Source organism: Marmota monax, unplaced genomic scaffold (genome assembly GCF_021218885.2).
Source record: "Marmota monax isolate L192 unplaced genomic scaffold, Marmota_monax_Labrador192_F-V1.1 WCK01_AAM20220418_F8-fsc00040, whole genome shotgun sequence".
Taxonomy (NCBI): domain Eukaryota; kingdom Metazoa; phylum Chordata; class Mammalia; order Rodentia; family Sciuridae; genus Marmota; species Marmota monax.
In genome coordinates this window covers 2,506,882-2,532,876 of record NW_026692782.1, presented here as the reverse complement: position 1 = coordinate 2,532,876, position 25,995 = coordinate 2,506,882, and the positions used below count along the sequence as shown (strand labels likewise).

The 25,995-nt window shown below is 33.1% G+C and overlaps 1 protein-coding gene across 6 annotated transcripts in view; it reads left to right on the top strand.

Annotated features, from left to right (window-relative positions):
- Clcn3 (chloride voltage-gated channel 3) overlaps window positions 1–25,995 on the top strand; it is an 81,252-nt gene that overhangs the window by 38,299 nt on the left and 16,958 nt on the right. For 5 of the 6 annotated variants that reach the window (XM_046447735.2, XM_046447737.2, XM_046447736.2 and 2 more), the window contains 7 exons: window positions 6,040–6,197; window positions 12,390–12,489; window positions 13,791–13,978; window positions 15,147–15,269; window positions 17,041–17,247; window positions 21,722–21,802; window positions 23,077–23,622. In XM_046447735.2, the coding sequence (XP_046303691.1) occupies window positions 6,040–6,197; window positions 12,390–12,489; window positions 13,791–13,978; window positions 15,147–15,269; window positions 17,041–17,247; window positions 21,722–21,802; window positions 23,077–23,622 (1,403 nt within the window). Of the gene's footprint in view, window positions 1–6,039; window positions 6,198–12,389; window positions 12,490–13,790; window positions 13,979–15,146; window positions 15,270–17,040; window positions 17,248–21,721; window positions 21,803–23,076; window positions 23,623–25,995 lie in introns of those variants that run through there. The other variant, XM_046447739.2, reaches the window with a different exon arrangement.

Below are 25,995 nucleotides of genomic sequence, written 5' to 3'. Positions count from 1 at the left end.
TATAGCCTTTTTTTGTCATATTTTTCAGCCAGTAGGAAGTAAAATTAGATAGTAAATTAGATAGTATGATGGCAGTTACTGGCATCTGGAAGTCAGCTCTTGAGGAAATTTTTTGATTATTATATTTTTAATTTTTTTCTTAAGTTTGGAAGTGAATTTGCCCAAGATCAGACTTTCTTATAGTCTAAGATATTGGGATCTAGGTAACTTGAACTATCCTATATCCATTTTTTTCCCCCTCATGGAGTAATGATAGCTTTAGTCTTGATCAGTTTTATTTTTGGACCTCTTTAGGAAGAAGTCAATGCTTAGAACAAAGTTATAAATCCTAGAAGAGACTTAGGCATCAGGTAAGAGGATGGGGACATAAATGGAAAGAGTGAGCAATATATATTTTGGTAGATGGTCCTTTCTAATAGGGCACTTAACTATTAGGACCTATATATTTTGGTTCTAGGTTTATTCTAGGAAAAAGCAAAATTACATTGATCCCAGAGGCAAGATAAACAGCAGGATCATGTCTAATAACAGGAACTAACAAATGCCCAAGTTTTTGAGTGTGTATGAATCTAAAAGATGGTATTAGTATTAGCCCTATTTAACAGACTAGAAAATTGAGGCTCAGTTAACCAAGATTAAGTAACTTGACCAAAGTCACACACAAATAATGAGTTATAGAAAATAAACATAGAATAACTGCTTGTATCCTTTTGAAGGTTAAATTGTTAAAATTAATTGGCTCTAAATGCCTTATGTCACTCTATCTTAGGATTTATATATTCAGGAAGTAGAGTTTTAATTGGTCTAACTTGAGTCATGTGCATTTTCCTTAGTTGTCTAGGGTATCTTGATTGATGCCTTCACCAAAACTGCATGTAGTGAGGGGTAGAAATTTCTTTGAAATAATTGAGTTCTGTTATATAAAGAAGGGGTAGAGAAATCAGGTAGGCAAGAAAATAAGGGCCTATTAGACAAATAATAACTCTATGTGAAGATGATTACTTATTGGATACTGTGCTTATTTGGAGATATACCTAATTATTAATATTGAATATCTGATAGTGGGGTTGGTAAAAACTATTAAGAACAACTGCAAAAAGACTTAATATGTTCAACATGAATTGGAAAAGAGGATGACTAGGGGCTGGAGTTGTGGCTCAGCAGTAGAGCGCTCGCTTAGCATGTGTGAGGCGCTAGATTTGATCCTCAGCACCACATATAAATAAATAAATAAAGGTATACCAAAAAAATTGTAGATGGCAAATGCATAAACATTTTTTAAAAAGAGGATGACTAAGCAGATACAAACATTTCAGGTATTGTTTGTAATGACATACTAATCCTAAAGATTTGTTTAGTAAATTATAGTGTGTCAAAACAATTGAATATAGTAATTTGAAATCACAAAAAATGATGTGCATGTGCATTTAATGAAGCATGGCATAGTGGCGCACACCTGTAATCCCAGGGACTCAGGAGGATGAAGGGGGAGGATAACAAGTTCAAGGCTAGCCTCAGTGAGTTAAGGAGATCATCAACAACTTAAAATAGATAAAGGGATGTAGTTCAGTGGTAAAGCACCCTTCTGTTCAATCCCCAGTACCAAAAAAAAAAAAAAAATGAGTGGAAAAAATAAAACAATTTATAAACAACTGCAGCTAATAATATATTGTGGTCTCATGTATTTTACTTATGGAAAATGTAGAAGACTGAAGCCAATTTCCCAGTTAAATGATTGTATCTCTCTTGTTTACTCGATTTTCTCTCTTTCCCTCCCCAGCAGACCTTATGTAGTTGCATAAAATTGTTTCTTCATCTGATTTATTTTAGAAACTTTAAGCCTTTTACTTAAAGCCTTTTGAAAACCAGAAACCCATCTCCTACAACTCAAAAGTATATTTGCTTTGACGATTTTTGTCTTTTGTATGGGTTTCAGAGGCCTTAATTTGAAATGTGGAAATGATAATATTAAATCTTGTTCTCTATAGCCTGCATTGAACTTTACCTATGATAGTGGGTGTCTTGGACTGAATTGGTTGGGGGATGTGGACAGAATCAGGAAATACTGTGGGCTAAGGAACCTTTAATCTTTATTTCCAAAAGGTATTCTACTACATCCTCCATTAATGTCGTCACAGGTAAGTAAGTTCGAGCTATATATGTATCAAAAAATGGGCAATCCCCTGCAAATCCTGTCATTTATGTTAATAAAATTCAACTGTAAGAAGAGCTTTTACTGAGGACAAAGAAAGCCATCATCAGGGAAGCAGTGATCTCAAAACCTGTGTATTCTCTTGAAGACCTCTTGCCAAAGCTCCCTTCCATGTATCAGTTTTAGTAAAGCCATATCATTTCCTAATTAACCAAATCTTGGAATATTGTTTTAGGAAAGAAGGAAAGGTGCATGTTACATGAGAGAGAATTTCAATTTGTGCATATGGACTACCTAAAAGATATGCTTCATGCATATTGAAGTTGAGAAGTTAAGTTGGGTAATTTGTATCTTAAACTGTTACTTATTTTCAGCACCTTGGGAGGCTGAGGCAGGAGGGTTTGAGTTTAAAGCCAGCCTCAGCAAAAGTAAGGTGCTAAGTAACTCAGTGAGACCCTGTCTTTAAGTAAAATACAAAATAGGTCAGGGGATATGGCGCAGTGGTTGAGTGCCCCTGAGTTCAATCCCTGGTACCACCCCCTTCCCAAAAACTTTGCTTATTTTAACATTTGTGTATAATTTGGCCATGTATTGTGGCTATGTATTGAGGAGTATAGAAGTTTTTAGTTTTTGCATGGAAAACTAAAAAGATCAGAAGTTTGAGAAATGTTGAAATTTGCAGAACATTTCGTGAGAGTCCTTTTAAGAAAGTAATTTCAGGGTTGGGAATATAGTTCAATAGTAGAGCATTTGTTAAGCATGGACAATCCTCAACATTGAAAAAATAAAGGCATTTTCAGACTTACAAGGACTGAAAAATAATAGTGTTTTCAGGTGTCCTTCACCCTGATTCCAAAATGTTAACATTTTACCACATTTGTTTATTCTCTTTTGTTCTTTCTTTCAGTATTATATGCTACCATATATAACATATAGCATTTTATATAGATAATAGTGCATCTACAGCTATGTATTTTTTCACTACATTATTTTTTCAGAATAATGTAAAGAGTAAAATAAAAAGATAATACACGTTTACCTTAAAATATTTAAGTGTATATTTCCTCAAGGAAGAAAAATCTCTTGTAGATAGCCATCAAACAGTTTTCAAAGTCAGAAAATTGAGTGTATTTGATCTATAGAATTTTTCCAATATTTCTGTTGTACCACCATGTCCTTTCGTTTGAAAGGAAAGACATGTCTTTTTCCAGGATCTAATTCTGGAACACTGTTACAGTTACTTGTCATGTCTCTTTTAGTCTTTAATCTAGAACTGTTCCTCAGTTATTCTTTATCTTTCTTAACTTTGACCAATTTTTGAAGACTACCAGCCACTTATTTTGTAGAATTTTCTTCAGTTTGGGCATACCCGTTTTTTTCCTTATAAGATTGAGTTTATGCATATTTTGACCAGAATACTGCAGAAATACTTTATATCCTAACAGAAAACTATAAAAGGCTCTTGACTCTTTCTTCCAAAAATATTTTTAAGTTCCATATTATCATATGGAAAACAGATATTTGTTGGTATATTACGAGTCTTCCTATTATATTTATTTTCCAATTGCTTTTGCTTAAGAAAATTTATAGCCTTTAAAATGGCTTTTACAAAGTAAAAATTATTGAATGAAATCAGGATGGGATAGAGGTGGGGAAGAGTTTTAAGCTTTAAGTATAGGTTTGAATGTATGTTTTATGTAACGAACATGGGCATTGCAGTGCAGGGATTGGGCCTTTAAACCTTTAGCCAAGATTGGTAAATTATTTATTCCTGGAGTACTTCTGCCAGAACACTGAAATCAATATACTCTTTTCCTTTTAGAAGTCTTACACCTTCCCAAGGCAAACATTCAAATGTGTTAAATAGGGAGATAAGAGAGAACACTGTTAGATAAAAGCAAATACACATTTAAGTTTACTAGTACAGTATTCACTTTCAGTGAAATGTTAAGTCTTTGTGCACTTGTTTAATCAATTCCTAGAAGTAGGAATCTTGTGTTTTGATAAGCACTTTCTAATTGCCTCTACAAATGATCATATCCATCTTTTTTTTACAGTCAAATCCAATAATTTTCACTCTTGAATTATAATATTTCTTACCCTGTTTTTATCTTCAAATTCTTTTTCTAACAGTAATATTTAACTATCTCTTATAGACCATATTCACATCATTTGTTTCTTCTTTTCAGAAATAGGAATAAAAGTATCTAACTTAAAATGTATATTTATAATTCTCATAGTGAAACCAAAGCCTAATAACTTCATATTACCATTTAAAATTCATATTCTTTAGGACATTTTCTTAAATTAATCCCACTTAGTTTGAGATACTATAGTATCCCCTATTTTTAATAACAAAATAAATATAAGTAATAAGATTAAAATTTGTTTTATAATGCTTCAATATTGGAACTTTATAAATTGGATTATGCCTTAAAATAAGGACTTTTGCCCAGTATCTTTGTATCTGTCAAGCTAAGTAGAAGAGTGCCGTTTATATAAATAATTAATAAATGTCTTCAGTTGAGTTTGGTTTGTGCTGTATAAATTTTAGATCAGGGGTTGACAAACTATAGCCCATATGTCCCATCTTACCCTTCAAAAACATTTTATTGGAACACATTCATACATACTCATTGACATATTTCTGATATCTTTTGTGTTTCCATTGTAGAGTTGAGTAGTTGCAACTATGTGGACTTTAGAACCTAACATATTTATTCCCAGAGTCCTGGCTGACCTCTGTATCAGATTATAAGCAATTTAACATTAATGTATTTTTTCCATTTATAGTGCATAGTACAATATTCTACCCATACCATGCATAATTTATGGATTTATTTAAGAATTTTGTGAGTATAACTGTGGGAAAATTTTATAGGAGTGAGTTTGCTATCTGTGTATATTAAATTTGGGTAGCTTTTCCCTTCTCAAAGGGTTTCTAACAGTTTATACTTAAATTACCAATTTTGTGACTAGTTATGTTTAAATTACTAAAGGCCTCTTCATAACTTTGCTGATTCCATGCATTCATACACTTTCTTTTTATTTTTTACCAGTCTCATGGTTAAAAAATGATATAGTGTATTTGATTTTCTTTTTATGTGTTAGATTGAACTTATTTTCATATTTAAAAGCCATCTGTTCCCCCCCAATCCCTCTCTCCCATTTGTTAATTTATTTATTTATTGCAGTGCTGTGGATCCATCCCATGATCCTAACACTGAATTACATCTCAACCTATATTTCTTTTTGTTGGAGTACCTTTTAATGTCTGTCCTAGAACCTTCCTTACATTCATCATACTCATATAAAATATATAGGGAACACATGTTCACTATAGTTTTATTTGCCTCTAGTAAAGGAACTAGCATTATAACAAAGCTGATTCAAAGGAGGGTGTGTGAAACTAAAAATGGTAGTCAGTGAATGAAAGAAATTTCTTACAAGGCATGCACACACACACACACACAAAAAAAAAAAAACCCCAAAAAACACTACAACTCCAAGGAGTTTTTTTCCCCTATTGGACAGAATCCATTTGCATTTTACCAGATGAAAATCATCACTTTCAATTCATTAGTCTTTTACAAGGCATTTTCTAACTATAGTCTATCCCTTAAGACATCTAAAATTCTCTTCTCCAGAACACCAGATGACAATTAGGCAGGCTGCTGATTGATAATTACGATATGGCTGTGAAAGGACATGAATCTTTTTGCCTTATTTCTAAGTTTTGGGTAATTTTTCTGAACATTTCCTCTTTTATTGAAATTATTTCAAGTGATATTATTTCTATATGATTTATCTATGAACTGATAAGAAAGTTACAAAACTCCCTGTTATCTTTTATAAAACATATTCATTTTTTCTTTCCTGCTCTGTAGGAACTCATTATACAATGACAAATGGAGGCAGCATTAATAGTTCTACACATTTACTGGATCTTCTGGATGAACCAATTCCGGGTGTTGGTACATATGATGATTTCCATACTATTGATTGGGTGCGAGAGAAATGTAAAGACAGAGAAAGGCACAGACGGGTAAGTTTAAAAAATATATTGCATAATTAATCATTTAATAATGCATTGCTGCCAGTGATCTTCAGCCACCAAATCTATGTTATACTTTAAAATAAATTTAAGTGTATATCTGATAAATGCTGTTTTCTGTTTCTGTGTGTATTTGCTTTTTTTCAGTTTGTTTATGTTTCATATCTTTCCAGACAGGATTTGAGGTAGCTCAAAAACAAAGAAATAGAATTGGAAGACAAAATAGGAAGGAAAGGGAAAAGCACAGCACAGGAGTTGGGGGGTAGATCAAGCCACACTTAAGATTAGGAAGTCAGCATGATTTTTGGCCTTAAGCAACTCAGCAAGCTGAAGAGTTGTGAAACTCTTACTATGAAAAAAAGAAGATATGGGAAGTCATTTTATGGGGTTTTGCAGTTTTCTTTTGTTCCTTTTGCCAGTACTGAATATTTCTCAAATTGGATCCTAATTAAGGCTTTTTGTGTGTCATAACAAATTACTAATCAAAACCAATTTGACTTTATGGAACTGGGGTTATAGCTCAGCGGTAGAGTGCTTTCCTCGCACACGTGAGGCACTGGGTGTGTGAGGCACTGGGTTCGATCCTCAGCACCACATAAAAATAAATAAATATATTTTTAAAAAATTTGACTTTAAAGTATAGTACAATATATAGATCCTTTTTATTTGCAGTTGTGGCTTATTGGTATATTGTTTATATTTAAAAATATAAAATATATTTTTTAAAAAAGAGAAGACAATCTCTTTTGAAAAATATTCCAAATCTCCAAAGCCTCTTTCTAATTTTGGTATCTGAAATTTACTTGTAAATGAAAATAACTTTATACCAATTAGTTATAAGCTTTCATATAAAGGTATACATGTGTACGAAATGTGAAATTGTTTTATATTATGTTGTTTATAAAAAGTATAGCTTCTGAGATTCATTAGACAATATTTACCTTCAGGACATATGTGAGGAAATATATATTACATCAATATTCTAAGCCAGTGATTCTTAAATGTTTTGGTCTCAGATTTCTTTTAAACTTTAACAAGTGTTGAGAACCCTCAAAGAACTTTTAAAATATGTTATATTAATAGATATAAAACTGAGAAATTTTTAAAATATTCACTAATTCATTAAAAAATAATAGTAACAAGACCCGTTGCTTGTAAACATAAATGGAATTTCATAAAAATAACTATATTTTCCAAAATAAGAGATATTTACTGAGTTCTTATACTACATTTTTATAACTCCCAGTATTGACTGGCTTAATAAAAGACTGCCTGATTGTTATATCTGCTTTTGCATTCAAATTTTATTATATCATTATCATCATCATAATCTGCCGCAGTCTGGCTGGGCACAATTCAGGAGCCACTTGTCAAAAGAAACTTTATTTTTAGAACACACAGGCCAAACCACACAGCTCTTCAGGAAAACCTTCAGAGCCCAACTGCCACCACTGGCTTCCCACAAGCCTCTCCACCTCCCCCACTCCTCCTGCTTTTGAGGCCGATTGGCTGGGTCGGGTGGGCGGAGCCAAAAAAAGGCCCCCAATGAGCAGCTCTGTGGTCTGAAAGGGCAGGGAAACAACCCAATGAGCATCACCGCAGAGGAGCTAATCAGTTGGCAGCTAGAAGTTTGCTGGGGCCACTGTGAGCCAATCATCAGCTGACAGCTGGAAGTTTGCTAGGGCCCCTTTGGCTGTAGCTCTCAACAATAATCATCATCTTTACTTGTAGTACTGGGTGTTGAACCTAGGAGCACTTTACCACTGAACTACGATCCCAGTCCTTTTTTTTTTTTTTTTTTGAATGGGGTCTTGCTAAATTGCCAAGGCTGGCCTTGAACTTGAGAACCTCATGCTTTAGCCTCCCAAGTAACTGGGGTTACAAATGTGTACCACTACACCTGGCTGCATTCAGACATTGTGGTATGTTCTTTTGATTGAAGTATATAAAGAAATTCAACCTCACACAGATAATGTAGTTGAAAAAGCTACAAGTATTTTTTTTTTTTTTTTAAAGATAGAGTGAGAGAGGGAGGGAGAGAGAGAGAGAATTTTTTAATATTTATTTTTCAGTTTTTGGCGGACACAACATCTTTGTATATGGTGCTGAGGATCGAACCCGGGCCGCACGCATGCCAGGCGAGCGCACTACCGCTTGAGCCACATCCCCAGCCCCAGCTACAAGTATTTTAATAGGCTTTAAAAGATTATTGTGGGTATTCTTTGATACTATACAAAGTGACAAGTACTAGTTTCTAAAAGGTTAGTTGTAATGTGTACTCCGAAATTGTACTAGTGAACTTTGTCCTACATTGATTTACTTTAAACTTTGAATTTTGAATATACAGTTTTGTAACATATAGTGACCATTGGAAAACAATGATACATTAACTTATGCAGCTCTTTCAAATGTTGACACTTAAACAATGAAAATACTGTATCAAAAAGTCACTGATTTTAATATTAAATTTATAATATCACCATGGTTCTCTTAAGAAAAAAGTCTTTAATATTGGTACTGCTCACAGTACTAATTTTCACAATACTAATTTTTTAAATTCTAATGTTTGTGTGCACATTTTATCACTGGAAATGAAATGACAGGACTACTTGATTTTTGTTGTTTTTGTTGTTGTTACCTAGAATTGAACACTCAGGGGCTCTTAACACTAAACCACATCACCAGTCCTTTTTATTTTTTATTTTGAAACAGGGTCTTGCTAATTTGTTAGGGCCTTTCACTGAGTTGCTGAGGCTGGCTTGAACTTGTAATCTTCCTGCCTCAGCCTCCCCAGTTGTTGGTATTACAGGTATACACCACCATGCCTATCCTACTTTGTTCTTTATTGAAAAAATACTGTAGATTCAGAAATCTGAAAAACCATATTTTGATGTCAGTGTTTCTTTTGAGTAAAAATGACATTTCATATAAGACCTAACTTATTTTGCAGCTCACATTACACAAGAGCTTCTCCTTGAAATGTAGCTTCATATTCAGTATGTGGCAGACATGCTTTATGCAGCTATTTGATCACACAAGATATAATACATAACACATAGTAACTTCTTAATATTTTTAAAGCAAAATTGGCATTTATTTATTTTTTACTGGGATGCTTGAAAATTGAAAGTGACAGGTGACACTTCCTGATTCATGCTAAGGAACCAGCAATTGTTTTTTACATTATCAATAAAAATGTCAGCATGTAAAAAAAATCAAAAAGGCACCTAAAATTTTGCTATTATTATAAAAATAGTTTTGATCTTGGAGACCCCTTTAAAGAGGTCTCAGGGACTCTTAAGATTGTTAGTGGATCACATTTTGAGAACCTCTGTTTTAATCCTTTGTGCCTAAGTCAGACACACTATAAATCCTGACATATGTAATTACGGGGTAAGTACAATTGTACTGAGAGTATACATTCAGAGTCAGTATTCAGGTTGGGGTTTAAATGTGTTCTAAAGTGTGGCACTCTGACAGTGTCATATATAAGCCACTATGTTCTTAAACTTTTAGGGAAAATGGATACTAAAAGAAACCAAAACAAACTCTTTTCCTCTGATGTTTGAATAGTCTATAGTTCTTGAAAACATTTCAAATAACATAGCAATATATAAAGGAGCTAATATGTGTCCTAGCTAATCATCTTTTCCTAGTCAAATATTTTGCAATTTTTAAAACTGAGAAATTCAGGACATTTATGTTCTTACAGTTATTCTTAAAACATTAAATTTTTAAAAATCTTAAAAATTTTTAAAAATACATGTCTCAGTGTATACATGCACTTGATTCTTTGTCATTGACCTTTTTATTTTACTCAAAGCCCTCTTATTCCAGATTATTTTGAAGCTATTGACATTATCTGATCAGATATTACTGTTTAAATATTTTACAAAAAGGTGGTAATCAAATTGTCTTTTAAAAAAATTTATTAGTTTAAATACTTCTATAAAGAGAACCTTCCCCTCATCAACTATTCAGATTCTCTGATGAACAGATCGTACAGCAAAGAGAGAGTTTGAAAAATGTAGTTCCTTAGTATCTTGAAAATTGACCAGTGAGATTTTTGTTTGCTTGTTGGCTTTTGTTTCTGTATCTTCATGAACTCATGAATTTAAACATTTTATGTGTCATAATTATCACAGTTACTCTTTTCGTTGAGGTCCCTGTTCCACTTTAAAAAAAAAAAAATCCTTTTTTTGTTTATTTTTGGTTCTGGGGATTGAACCCTGAGTTGCTTAATCACGGAACCACATTCTCAGGCCTTTTTTAATTTTTTATTTTGAAACAAGGTCTCAATAAGTTGCTCAGTGTCTCACTAAGTTGCTGAGGTTGGCCCTGAACTTGTAATACTCCTGCCTCAGCCTGCCTAGTTGCTGGAATTACCAGTCTATGACACCATGCTCAGCCATGTTGTTCTACTTTTGACTAGTGGGAGTGAATTGATATTGGTTGGTGTCTGTGTTCTCTGACTTGAGTTCAGGTGTGATGTATTCTGGGAAAACATTATTTTATATTAGTTTATCTTACACATTTCAGCAGAAAACCTAAAGTCAGCCATTTCTCCAAGGAGTTCAGTCCCATTGAAGGAGAATGATACATAGAGACAGTCTGGGCAAAAGTGGGTACTGTTTGCTTGTGGGTTGGTCATTATTTCTCCTAAGTTTATACTACTGTTCTAATTTAAAATCATTACTATAGGGCTTAATATCTAGTTCTTAAATCTGTGCCTCATTTAAAGCATGCCAAAAATCTCAACATCACAAACAGAATCATTTAATTTACCACACTACACACACCCACACACACCAGTTATGTAGAATATTCTCATGATTCCAAGCTAAATGTATAAAACACATTATAGTCAAAGAAGTCTAGTTTCTTTCTGTTCTAACTTAATTGTCTTCTTCCCCTTATAAATAATGTTTTACATTTTTAATTTTATGGTTTATCCTTTCATTTAAAAAATACCAGCATTTGTGCCTATATTATCTTTCTTAGACAAATAGCATAATTCTAGCCACCTTGTCTTTGTCCTTCATCTCACTGCTTCTATCTCCTTTTTAATTGCTGAAGTACTTTTCATTACATAGATATTTTACAGTTTATTCAACTGTATTACATATTACTAAACATTAAATGTTTTTGTTAGAAGTGGTGATGAGGGTACATTCTTGCACATACAGTATCTTTTTGTGTTTGGTATACGCTGTCAAGCAAATGTTTGTTAAGTGACTATAGTAGTATGCAAGCAGTGGTACAAGAAGAATGTCTGACTCAGCCTGAAAATAATATTTTATTAGACATTATAGTTATTTCATTGAGGAAAATCAACATAAAATTTAGTGATTATTTAAAAAATGACCTGCCTCCAAGTAGACCATAGGCTTGAAATAAATCAGGTCATTGAAGCCCTCCAATGGGATGGTTGAGCACTATGTAATCCTAGGTGGAGAATATAAAACAACAACTCTAGTTGGACAGAAGAGTTTAGTACTCTTTAGAGATAGCTTTAAATATGCATTCTTACAGGGAGAGATAAGACTTGCCTTCTTGTGTTTCAGTAGAATGAGATCAGAAAAATCTCTTACCTTCTTATTAATCTCCTACCTGCCTATACTATATTCAATGAAGGACACTTTTGCCTTAACATTGTGATGAAAGAGCCCCTGAGCCTTACCAGTGAGATTGGAGCTTGCCACATCTTTGTATATAGGTCTCTAAGTTTCAGGAGTCTATTTATCCATGTGCCTTTTCTACGTTTTATTTATGGGCATTTACTATCACATACTTATCTTTTAGACAGTTATAATTCAGTTAACTTCTAGCACCAGGGAATGATAGACATTTCCAGTCACTTCCACTAATATAAAGTTTATACCAAATATAGATCCAAAATTGAATTTGATTCATTTAAAAACAGTCTGTGTCAGATTTTTATGTGGCTTATGGTCCCATTGCACTTAAATCTGAGGTTCTTATAAAATGCTGGATAAATACTTATCATCTGGCTTACAGGTATAATGACTCTCTGATACTGATTTTTCCCCAAACTCACCTTTCCCCTTATTTAGTTTAGAAGGTTCTGTTCTGATTATGGTAACTGAGAAAAATTGCTAGATATTAGAATTCTATCTTCTATTCAGAGTTTGAAAAATGAAGCATAAACATTTCTAATTTCAGATCAACAGCAAAAAGAAAGAATCAGCATGGGAAATGACAAAAAGTTTATATGATGCGTGGTCAGGATGGCTAGTAGTAACACTAACAGGATTGGCATCAGGTAAAGAAAATTTTTAAAGTAGTCCTTTTTAAAAAAAATAACAGAACTATAAATAGTTCTCCCCTCTTTCCCTCAAAAATTTTTTTTCAGGTACTATTAGATTTTTAAAAGCATGTGTTTTTCTCCCTCAAAAATTTCTCATATTAAAAGAGTAGGAGGCAAGAGACTTTAGTCTTTTCTTGGTTCTGTCACTTAAAGGGTCTATCCAACATGATTGATCTTTCTGGGTTCAGTTTCCATCTCTGTAACATAAGTGGTATGAACTAGATGATCAATAAGATATCTTTTATTTTACCATCATAATTAATAATTATTTTTTTGAGTGCTATATATGTCATGCAGTGTTCTAAAAATGGCATAATTACTGTGATTATAACTATGGTACAGATCAAGAAACTGAAGCACAAGAGAAATTAAGGAGTGTGGCTGAGATCATATGGTCAAAAAGTGGCTCAGCCATTGTATGAATTCCAGCAGTTTAGCTCAAGAGACTGACCCTTTAATTACCATGCTGTATGCATGGCCACAAAGTCCTAGGTGAGAAATGTTAGGAAATAACAGTTAAGTAAAAAAAATTAAGAACTTTTAATTATTTTCAGTTTCCATCATGGAAGATTGTGTCCAGAAAACATGAAAAATTAAAGTTTTTGTGGAAAACAGAGAGAAGTATTAACAATACTAATTGGCATGCACAAAAATTTTGTGACTTCTGTGTGTATGACCCAATTGATCTTTTTATATGATAAGAATGACCCAGATTTGACCATGAATTTGTGTATTTTTATATTCTGTCAGTAAAATAATCTCGATACATATAGTTTTCTATTATTTAAGAAAAAATTGTTAATCTGTCACAGTAATTCATGAATGAATTTCACTAATTATTTCTAATGGACATTAAGTTTTAATGAGATTGACATTATTTGTTAATGAAGTTTTGGATTGAAACTGGATAGTTAAAACATTTGCTTCAATAGCCAGATATATGAATCTCCTGCCAAGCAGCTTTCTTTTAAAGGTATTTGAATATTAGAACTTTTTTGTAATTATAATTAATTTGAATGATGCAATTGAGTTTTATTCAAAGAGTAACAATTTTATTTTAAAGAATAGTATTATAGTTTTTTAAAATAATAGATGTGCATTTATATATAAAATTTGAAAATCTTAAAATCATGTTCCTTAGTGAAACTATTATTTATAGGAAATCTCCTATTTTCTATTAATCTCTGAACTAGATAGATCTTAGCTCCCCAAAATATGGATATGTTTTTTTGACCATCTCCAACATGTTTTTACAGGGGCATTGGCTGGATTGATAGACATTGCTGCTGATTGGATGACTGATCTAAAAGAGGGCATTTGCCTTAGTGCATTGTGGTATAACCATGAACAGTGTTGTTGGGGATCTAATGAAACAACATTTGAAGAGAGGGATAAATGTCCACAGTGGAAAACATGGGCAGAATTAATCATAGGTCAAGCAGAGGTAAGTTTTGCTTTGCTCAAGATGAGTTAATCATTGATACAGTGAAATTATAGAATTAATCACATATTGGATGATTGTAACCTGCATTCATCCAAAAGAAAAATTATGTAATAGAGTAGAATGGAAAATACAAGAATATATTACAGCAGGAAAAAACTAAGGATTGCTCTAAGCAGCTTTTGTATCATTTAACAAACTACCTGGAGTATGGTACAGATTTATTTATTGTGAGTTGTAGTAGAAGGGATAAATCATTGCAATACAATCTGTGGAAAGTTAATATGGAGTTATTAAAAATGATTTGACACATTACATCACTAAGATTGGGAATTGGGAATTATGAAAGTGTAAATTATTTTTAAAAATCAGTAAGATAAGCCAAGTAGAAATTCAGAGATTGAAGAAATTCAGAGATTTTGTGTGTGTGTGTGTGTGTGTGTGTGTGTGTGTGTGTGAGAGTGAGAGACATTACAGTATTAAATTTTTATTTTACTACTTTTATGTTTTGTAATGAAGAACATTCTGGAACTTAGCGTATCATATATTAAATATATTCACATACAGATGGAATTTAAAATTTTTGTTACAGTTGCACTTCAGAGCTAAAAAGAATATATTTGCTGGTAAGATATAAATTGAATGCTGATTTTTGCCTGACTTGATTGAATTCAATTTAATAATGTTTTAAGAAAATTGGAACAGAATGTAACCTTGAGTGACAATTCAGTTTTGTCTCTACCAGCTATTTCCAAATATTTGTTTATGGGTAGGTAGAAGTTAAAGTATAACTTAGATGTCTTGGTAACAATACCTAGGGATCAAGAAAAAGATTAATGGGATTAAGGCTACTTAATATATATAAGAACTATTTTTTAGATTATGCCTAAATATTTTTTAATATAAAGTTTTGTATTACTGTGAAAATAAACCAGGAGATTTCTAAAAGATTTACCCATTTTCGCACAGTAGCACGTGCCTGCAGTCCCAGATGCTTAGGAAACTGAGGCATTAGAATCATTGAGCTCAGAAGTTCAAGGCCAGCCTGGGTAACATAGTGTCTCAAAAATTAAAAAAAATAAAAATGTTTTACTCGGGTTCCTTATGTCGCAAGCATTAGAGGTTGCAGTGAAAGTTAATTTCATACTCTTGCACTATTTTTGCTTTTTAGGGTCCTGGTTCTTACATCATGAATTACATAATGTACATCTTCTGGGCCTTGAGTTTTGCCTTTCTTGCAGTTTCCCTGGTAAAGGTATTTGCTCCATATGCCTGTGGCTCTGGAATTCCAGAGGTAAGCCATGTAATACTATCATTAGGCAGTAATTGTCATGATTCTTTTGCACTTAATGAAAGCAGTTTGGGGGTGGGATTTTGTTATTGTTGTATTAGTATGAAGAAATGTTTGAAAAGTGTAAGTTAATTGTAGACATCATTCAAGAACTACTTCCCCATAATCATTTCCTCATTTACTGTAGAGGTTGATGGTTTTTCCTTCCTCTCACCACTAATTTAGCACATGATTAAGCAGATTATCAAGAAACTTGGTCAAACATCGAGAAACTGCAAAAATATTTTGTGGTCTAAGGTTCTTTGATAGATGATACTTTTCTGTTATGACCTTGACTTGAATACATTAATTTACTTTTTTAAAACTATCTGTTCATTAAATAAGTTAGGGACTGGGGTTCATTAAATTAAATAAGTTAGGGCTCAGTGGAAGAGTGGATGCCTGGCATGTGTAAGGTACTGGGTTCAATCCTCAGCACCTCATATAAATAAAATAAAGATATTGTATCCATCTATAACTACAAACAACAATAATAACAACAAAAACCCATGTTTGAAGCTTTAAAAAAAAAAATAAGTTAACGATTCTTCAATCTGGCTTTATTTATTTATTTATTTTTTAGTACCAGGGATTGAACTCAGGGGCACTTGACCATTGAGCCAAATATCCCAGCCCTATTTTGTATTTTATTTAGGATCAGGGTCTCAGAATGTTAAACAGGTTGTTTAGCACCTTGCTTTTGCTGAGGCTGGCTTTGAACTCATGATCCTCCTGTCTCAGCACCTGAGCTGCTGGGACTACAGGCGTGCGCCACTGCGCGTGGCAAAGTTTGGCTATTTTATGCTTTGAGAAAACATTTGATTAAAATAGGTCAATAGTAGAAATTCGGGGGTTTTGTTTTATTTTTTTGCATTATTGGATATTGAAGCCAGGGCCTGTACATGTAGACAAGGGCTCTCTCTACCATTGAGTTACAAAGTTACAGGGTTTAACTTTCATCAACAGTAATTTATTTATTTTAATCATCTTTTTTAAAAAATGTGTTTTTAGTTGTTGATAGACCTTTATTTTATTTATTCATATATGGTGCTGAGAAACGAACCCAGTGCCTCACACATGCCAGGCAAGTGCGCTACCGCTAAACCCCAGCCCCAGCCAACAGTAATTTAAAGGCGAATTAGATTTAGGCTTGAACTCATTTCTTTCCCTTTTTAATTTTTCCACATCCGCTTTTTCTAGTGTATTTTTTAAAGACTAAATTATGGTGATTTTAAAAGGATAATTAATTAAGAATGTATTTAATAAGGAACTGCATCATGTGGTAGTTAGAAGTGTTCATTGCTCCTTCTTGTATATAATGAAATACATTTCACATAATTGAAGTACTCTGAAAAGGCATAATAACTTTATTTTTGGTGGAAAGTCCTAAGTATCTAAATATGTTGTTTATTTCTACAACAGAAATATTCAAATTTGCTATTTTTTGTTTTTTTCATTATACCTTTGTACTTAAGATCTGTATTTTCTTTAACATGGCTTATAATTTTTATTTTTTTCATGGGGTAGGGTTATCTTTTAACTTTATTTGAGTAGAGAATAAGAATACAAGGTAGATTTATCATACACATAATATACTTTTTGAAAAATTAATTGTGTATTGTTCCATAATTGTTCAAATTTTCCTAGGTTTTGTGAGTAAAATGAGAATATTTTTGATTAGTTATATTCTCCTGTTTCTTAAAGGAAATTAAACTGCTTTTACTTTTCTTTGTAGATTAAAACGATTTTGAGTGGATTCATCATTAGAGGTTACTTGGGAAAATGGACTTTAATGATTAAAACCATCACTTTAGTACTGGCTGTGGCATCAGGTTTGAGTTTAGGAAAAGAAGGTCCTCTGGTACATGTGGCCTGTTGCTGCGGAAATATCTTTTCCTACCTCTTTCCAAAGTATAGCACAAATGAAGCTAAAAAACGGGAGGTAAATGTTTTCTGTAATTATTTGACAAAAAAATATCTATTTTGTAGACTTGATATCAGTTGGGAATTTCCTAATGTGAAGATCATATTTTACTGTGTTGGGATCAATTTTTTTTAGATTAAAATTTTTGAGATTAGTTTGTGCTTATTTTCCTTTTTCTGACTATCTAACATCTTTTTAGAATCCACTCTACTGCTACTTAGTCACTCCTGTGTTTTAGAATGCTTTATAGACCAGCTAGTATTCACTGGGTTTTGGTTAAATTACACAGAGATCTTTCTTAGTTGTTTTCACTGTGCCTTACGCCCAACCTCTTTGGAAGTTTTTCCAAACATAACATTGCTTTAACTCTTATTTCTCAACATTTCTTAACATCTCTAGGGTTGGGCAAACTCAATTGCTTTGTTTTCTTTTGGGGTCAGTCAGTGTCTAATGTCATTGGAAGTGGTGTGTTATATGTAGAAAACTTTCTAACCCAGTGGGGAAATTCTGAAGACCTTGAGGACTTCCCAAAGTTTAAATCAGAAATTCATTTTATTTTTTTATTTGTGTGTATGGGGGCTCAGATCATTTTTGTGAGGGGATTGGAGGTAAGGATTAAATACTGAAGAACCACTGAAAAGGACAATGAAACTGGATGTCCTTTGCAGGGTCAGATCTTACCCTTGCCAAAATCCCCTCCACTTAAAGGGGATGTGAGAAATTTTCTTTATTCAGCTGTTTTCAGGCAATTTCCTTTACCATTTCTTTGGAACAGCATAAGGTCTTCCAGCAGGCCTTCAAACTATAGACTTTCCCTCATGTCTCTTTTTTCTGGGTATTTTCTGGAAGAAAAGTGGGCTCCTGAGACTTTGGTTAGTGGCTTTAAAACCTAGTCCTCCCAAATGCAAATCTGTAGCTCTAGGTGGGACAGAGATTTTTTTTTTTTTTTTAATTTTATCTTTCAGAATCATCCTTTTTTATTGTGTACAGAGTTTGATTACTTTTAGTATTCCATTTTCCCCATTTCTTTAGATATTAAAATTAAATTCACCTGAGGCCAGTTATTCTAATGATTTCTTGTATACTCGTTTAGAAGTTATTATAAAGTGTTCTATAAGACCTGAGTGAGCCACTTGCATTGCTTCACCTTTCATCGTTCTAGTATTGAGTTAAATATGGGAGCCCAGCAGCTATACAGGTAGCTAGCTCTAGAGCCCACTACTATACTGCAGCTCCTCCATGATTGGTGAACATTAACCATTGGTGTAAGGGATCATGGGACAGAGATCTTAAGAGTTGTTTTGTTGTTGTTGTTCTTTCCTTAGCTTTTTTTTATTAGCACATATTAATGTACAGATTCGTGGATTTCACTATGATGTTTCCATGCATGTGTATATTGTGCATTGATCATGTCTACCCTCCTCCCTTACATCCTTTCCTGCCTCCCTCCCAGTCCCCTGTAATAATCCAATTAAAGTTCTTTTTTTAAAATTAATTAATTTTTATTTATATATATAAGCGGGATGCATTACAATTCTTATTACATATATAGAGCTCAATTTTTCAAATCTCTGGTTGTATACGTAGTATACTCACATCAATTCGTGTCTTCATACATGTACTTTGGATAATAATGATCATCACATTCAACCATCATTAATTACCCTATGCCCCCTCCCTTCCCCTCCCACCCCTCTGCCCTATCTAGAGTTCGTCTATTCCTCCCATGCTCCCTCTCCCTATCCCACTATGAATCAGCTTCCTTATATCAAAGAAAACATTCAGCATTTGGTTTTTTGGGATTGGCTAACTTCAGTTAGTATTATATTCTCCAACTGCATACATTGACCTGCAAATGCCATGATTTTATTCTCTTTTATTGCTGAGTAATAATCCATTGTGTATATATGGCACATATTTTTTATCCATTTATCTATTGAAAGGCATCTAGGTTGGTTCCACAATTTAGCTATTGGGAATTGTGCTGCCATAAACATTGATGTGACTGTTTTCCTGTAGTTTGCTGTTTTTAAGTCCTTTGGTTATAGACCAAAGAGAGGGATAGCTGGGTCAAATGGTGGTTCCATTCCCAATTTTCTAATTTCTTAAGGCATGATTTTTTTTTTTTTAAAACATGTCATCAAATACTGAAAACTCGGGTGCCTCTGGCTTTAGCACAGACCTTTTCATCCTGCTGGGTGTTTTTTTTTTTTTTTTTTTTTTTTAATATTTTTTGGTGATGCTAGAGATTCTCAAACCCAGGGCATTATGCATACAAGGGAAGAACTCTGCTACTGAATTATAGCACCAGCCTCATTCTGGTGTTTTTTGTAGTGTAACAAAAATAGTAGAATACTTTATCAGGCTATTTAGTTCTTTAATTGAAATAATTATAGTACTTTCTAATATCAGCACTAAAATATCATTCTTGCATTAATAGTGGATATTCCAAAAATGGAACACTTATAAAAGCATAATATTCCATCTCTAAATAATGATTGTGAATTATTAAATAATATATAGTAAAATATATAGTTTACTATATAACAAAAATTGCTAGCATTATTGATTACTTATTGTATATATGATGCTGTAGCAAATAATTTACTTGCATTTTAAAATTTAATTTCACACTAATTCTAGTAACATAGCACTGTTTTCCTTTTCTATAAATTAGGAAATGAAGGCCTAAAATAGCCAACTGACTTATTCATGACCACATAGTTAGTGGTAGAATGTGGATTAAATTAATTTTTATCTGATTCTGAAGACTATGCTTTTAACTACTATGCTACCACTATAATTGTGTGGGTATATATTTTTAAAACAAAACAAAACCCAACTATATTACAGTGTATCAACTTAGGGGCTAAGATGCAGCTGTAGCATTTGCCTCCCCAATTTTATTCCTTTACTTTCTGTTATATGTTGACAGAACACATTTTTTGGTAAGATTTTTAGTCATTATAAGTTATACAAATATGTATTTATTGGAATATATTGTTTGAATTGAATTAATTCACCTATATTTTAATGTCAACACTGTGGTAATTAGGTATATATGATGTCTTATACATAGTAAAAATTCTCTTATTAGTTGCAAGTATTAAGACTCTATATTTTGGCTTTCTTCCTATACCTACTTCCCTGACATTTTTCAATTAAATGCTCTTTGACACCTCCTACAGATTAAAACGTAAGTTATAGATACATTGGGTATTAGCTTAATTGTAAAATTCTTAAATGTAGAATCAGAATAATTAATGTGTTGCCTATAGTCCTATTAAGTAGAAAAAAACATGGAAGCTAAATTTGCTCTCTTTCTTCTCCTAAATAAGTAGATTCTACATTCTAAAGCCAGATACCCTTTAATTGAAGCAAATATTTGCTCATTTATAATTTATCAAAATTTTATTAAGTACTTACAAGGTGCTACATACTATTCTACATACCTTACTCACTTAATCCTTATGAGTTATGTAATGTTATTGTATCCTCATTTTAGAGAAAAGAAAACTGAGGCTCATGGAGGTTAAGTTACTTACCCATCGTTATGTAGTCAGTATTTGCAACAAAAGAATGTTTAGCCTAGCAGCTTGACTGTGCAGTTTGTGCTCTTGACCATTTACAACTTAATTTTCTAATTTCCCTTCCAAAAATGAAACAATTAATTATTTGAGGAAATGTTTTAGGTTGCTTTTCTTTCCTGTATTACAGTGGTGAAATAAATAAAGACTTCCTAGAAGAATAATTACAAATAAATGCCCTCCCAAAAATATATTTGCAATTGTTTCTTTACTTGATCAGTTGATGGACCAGGGAATAATCAACTGATGGACCAGTAAGTCAGTTGGACAGGGCTTCCAGAAGAATGTGTGTGGATTGTTCTCTTCCTTTAACTTTATTCTTTGGGTTCTGGCTAGAGAGACTCTTGACTAAGCTGTTTGTGCTTTCAGAATGAGACTCTACATTGAGGATAGCAGGATGTTCAGGGGACTTAGGGTAGTAAAAATATAGGGAAACTATTTAATCGGTTTTAAGTTCCCTTGATATCTTGCCAGGATTTAGAATAGAGTAGTTACTAATGGTGAAGCATCTAACTCTCAAATCTGGAGAAATTATATCCTATTTAAAAGTAAAGAAAGAATTGCCCCCCCCCCATTCCATTTACTGCTCTTTCCTCTTATCCACACAGCCATATATATTAAAAGTTGTCTGTGTTCATTGCCTTCTCTTTCTTACAACATACTCACATTGGTATTTCTGGTCCAAATGTTTTTAACTGAGTAGTGAATATATGAATGAACTTTCAATTAAAGCAGAAGAGAAAAAAATCTTTTTAGAAGAAATGAATACTTGCCCTTTGCTTGGGGAGGAGGACATGTGAGTTAAATGCAGAAGCAGCATTTGGGAAATTCAGGTAATAGGAATTTTTATTTGGCAATATTTGAATTTATAAGGGAATAAGCAATAAGCCACATCCTCTTTCTAGGTGCTATCAGCTGCCTCAGCTGCAGGTGTTTCTGTAGCTTTTGGTGCACCAATTGGAGGAGTTCTTTTTAGCCTGGAAGAGGTAGGTACAAAAGTGTAAGCATAAAAATTATATGTTATTACCATTACAAATATATCTTATCACACACTTCAAATCAAAACAATTTCTTATTGGTAAATTTTAATTGTATGTAATAGTGTGATTTATTGTTTATCTAGTAATTCCCTTTCACTCCTATCCTCCCTCCCCCTGGTCCCCACATTTCAGTTTTATACCTGACATAATAGATAAAGAGTTTCTTTTTTAAGTTTTCAGATTTATTTTTAGAAAGTTTTCACTAGTTCTTGCTAGGTGCAGAGGCACACACCTATAATCCCAGCAGCTTGGGAAGATGAGACAGGAAGATCACAAATTCAAAACCAGCCTCAGCAAAAGCGAGGTGCCAAGCAACTCAGTGAGACCCTGTCTCTAAAATACAAAATAGGGCTGGGGATATGGCTCAGTGGTCAAGTGCCTCTGAGTTTTATTCTGGACCACAATCCTCCACACCCTCTGCAAAAAAATTGAATGTTTTTACTAATTCTTGCATTAAAAGTAATATACTACATCACTTTTAGGCAAGTTCCATGTCTAGAGAAAAGCATCTTAAACCTATTCATTTATAAATATTAGTCATTTTTTAAAGTTGAACTTTACTTTGTTGAAATAGTTAAAATTAAGAAAATGTGAATTTGACTTAATAGAAGACATTTAGAACAACCTATTCTTAGCTAAAGTGTAATCCATATTCTTATTTTATAATTTAAAATCAGTTCCTAAATTAGCTTTTCAAGTTTTTCTTGTGATTATTTCTTAAACAGTTATTAATGTTTAAGGAAATAATTTCTGTTGCTTCAGTGGAATTACATATATGTATTATTATTAATTTTAAAACTTTCCTTTTACAAAATGTGGCCAGCAGCCAGGGGTGTTTTTGAATTTCATTTTTTCTTCTAGTTTTTATTCTTTTTTTTTTAATGTAGAAGAGGCAAATCAAATATATGTTTATGAGCTATTGATGTTACATATAATTTTAACTACCATGATAAAATTGAATGTGACATTCAATTTAAAAATAAAACAATGCTAGGTATATGAAATAATTATTAGACATTTATCATCAGTTCTTATAAATGATGTAATAAGGTAGCTAAAGATAAAACATTTTTTATTGGTGTAAAACATGTAAACTGTAGCTGCAACAAAGTTTAGAGTTAGCTGCATTAAAACTTACAGAGATACTTCCCATTCAAGTTATAAAATATCAGAAGCATCTTTTAAGATGATAATATTAATTTTTCTTTCTTTTTTTTTAGGTTAGCTATTATTTTCCTCTCAAAACTTTATGGAGATCATTTTTTGCTGCTTTAGTGGCTGCATTTGTTTTGAGATCCATCAATCCATTTGGTAACAGCCGTCTGGTCCTTTTTTATGTGGAATATCATACACCATGGTACCTTTTTGAACTGTTTCCTTTTATTCTGCTAGGGGTATTTGGAGGGCTTTGGGGAGCTTTTTTTATTAGGGCAAATATTGCCTGGTGTCGTCGACGCAAATCCACCAAGTTTGGAAAGTACCCTGTTCTAGAAGTCATTATTGTTGCAGCCATTACTGCTGTGATAGCCTTCCCCAATCCATACACAAGGCTCAACACCAGTGAGCTGATTAAGGAGCTTTTTACAGACTGTGGTCCCTTGGAATCCTCTTCTCTCTGTGACTACAGAAATGACATGAATGCCAGTAAAATTGTTGATGATATTCCTGATCGTCCAGCAGGCGTCGGAGTCTATTCAGCTATATGGCAGTTATGCTTAGCACTCATATTTAAAATCATAATGACAGTATTCACTTTTGGTATAAAGGTAAGTGCTAATATGAGGTGATCTAATCTTGGCATGTTCAAAACTTATATGTGGAATAAGAAATTAAATTTTTATATGAAGGTTATTGTTTCATAAATGAAGGCTGAAAAAGCACATCTTTGAGGTTTAGTTTTAAATAGGGAAAAAAGTAATTCCTTAAGCAGATTATTAAGTTTATTATTTGTTACTGTTTAGCAAATTACCCCAAACTTTGGCATCTTAAGATAACTACCTGGTTTGTTCTTGATTTGGGAAGAGCTCATCTGGGCATTTTTTGCTTATGTTTTGTACAATTGTTATCAGACATATCATCTCAGACTTTATTCATATGTCTAGCCCCTGGGCTGAGAAGATTCAGACAACTGGTACTAGAACTTCTAGGCTCCCGGAATATACATGTCTTGCTTTCTCTCTGTGTTTTTTCCAGCATGGTAGCCTCAGGATAGTTGGATTTCATATATGGTAGCTCAGTATTCCAAAAGCAAGTGTCCCAGGAAAGCTAAAGAAGTCACACAGTATGACTTCTGTTTTTTTTTTTTTTTTTTTTCTATTCACTGAGGCAGTGACAGAAAGCCATTCAGGTTCAGGGGGAAAGACATGTACTTAGTAGAGGAAGTGTCATTACTCCTGGTCATGTTTTAAAACCAGTTGTATTAGTTTTTTATGGTTGCTCTAATAAATTTTCATAAGCATGGTTTAAAACTACACTAATTTATTATTTTACATTTGTGAGGTCAGATGACTTAAAGGGTTTCACTGGGGTAAAATCAAGGTGTTCACAGGGCATTCTAGAGGCTGTAGGAGTGAGTCTGGGATTTGCCTCTTCCAGCTTCTAGAGGCTGTGAACATTCCTTGGCTCATGTCCCCTTCTTTCATCTTCAAAGTAGAAACAACTGGTCAAGACTTTCTCTAGTCCCATTATTCTGACATTAACCTCTAAATCTCTCTTCCACATTTAACAAAACCCTAGTGATTACTTTTGATCCAGCCAGACAATCCAGGATAATCTTCTGTTTTGGTATCAGCTGATTAGCAACCTTAATTGTCTGTAACATTAATGTCTCCTTGCCATGTAACAGTATTCACAGGTTCTGGGAATTAGGATATGGACATCTTCAGGGAATCATTATTCTGCCTGCCATAGCACTATAGGGTATTATTTTGAAAAGATACTACAGAATTGAATTACTGGGTCTGTGAGTACTATGCCTTTTTATATCAAGGATTTAAGGCAGTTAAGCCTAAGTTTGTGGAATGTTGTTTCTCTTGTACTTAACAAAAGTGAGAATAACATTCATTGATTAGTGATCTGCCAGTAAATATAGTTTGAACCCAAGAGCACTTATCACTGAGCCATATCCCTTTTTTAAAAAAATATTTTTTGTGGTAGCTGGACACAATACCTTTATTTTTTTTTAATTTTTTTTTATGTGGTGCTGAAGATCGAACCCAGGACCTCACACATGCCAGCCGAGCGTTCTACCTCTGAGCCACAACCCTAGACCCCCTTTTTTATTTCTTGAGACAAAGTTTCACTAAGTTGTGAGACCGGCCTTAAATTTGGGATCTTCATCCTCACCCTCCCAAGTCACTGGAATTTCCGGCACGTGTCACTGTCTTTTGATTGTTAGTGATGTATATGGGGAAGCAGATGTTGGCTTGTCCTTTATCTTTAAATAACATTCATTGATTATCGATCTGCCAGTAAATATAGTTCAAACCCAAGAGCACTTATCACTGAGCCATATCCCTTTTTTGTGATAGTTTACATAATAGTTAATATTTGCCAGTGATAGTGTCCTTTCACATTTGTGAATTATGTGGAATAGCAGCTTTATTTCTAAAAATTGTAGTTGCAGTAATTTTTGAAGTAAGATCTATATTTCCATTTTCCTTGTTTAGTCCATTGACTATAAAGAGTTATATAACAAAAGCTTTGAGGTTTTACTTTTTTTCTTAGCAAATCAAGTTAAAGGAGCTGTTAAAGCTCCTTTTACTATAATAATCTATTTTCTATAAATCCCAACTTTATCAGTTACTAGAGTTAACTGTCATGGACAGTTATATAAGGAAGCTGGAAATAGTTGGCAGTTAAGTTCCAGTTTATGTTTGTTCCAGGTGAAGGAGTGTAACTGTTAGGAGATCTTAAAAGGCACTTTGATCTGTTCTATTGTATATCATTTTAATGACCCTTGGGCTCTCTATCTTTTCATCATTTTGTGCTCAGCTCGTTTCATGACCAGAACAGGTTAGAGCAATTAACCTGTCAGTGGTCTTTAAATCATTTTGCTTAAGAGATTTACTATTTCTATTATCGTCTTTAAATTTAGTCAGTAAGGGCTGGGGTTGTGGCTCAGCGATAGAGCGCTCGCT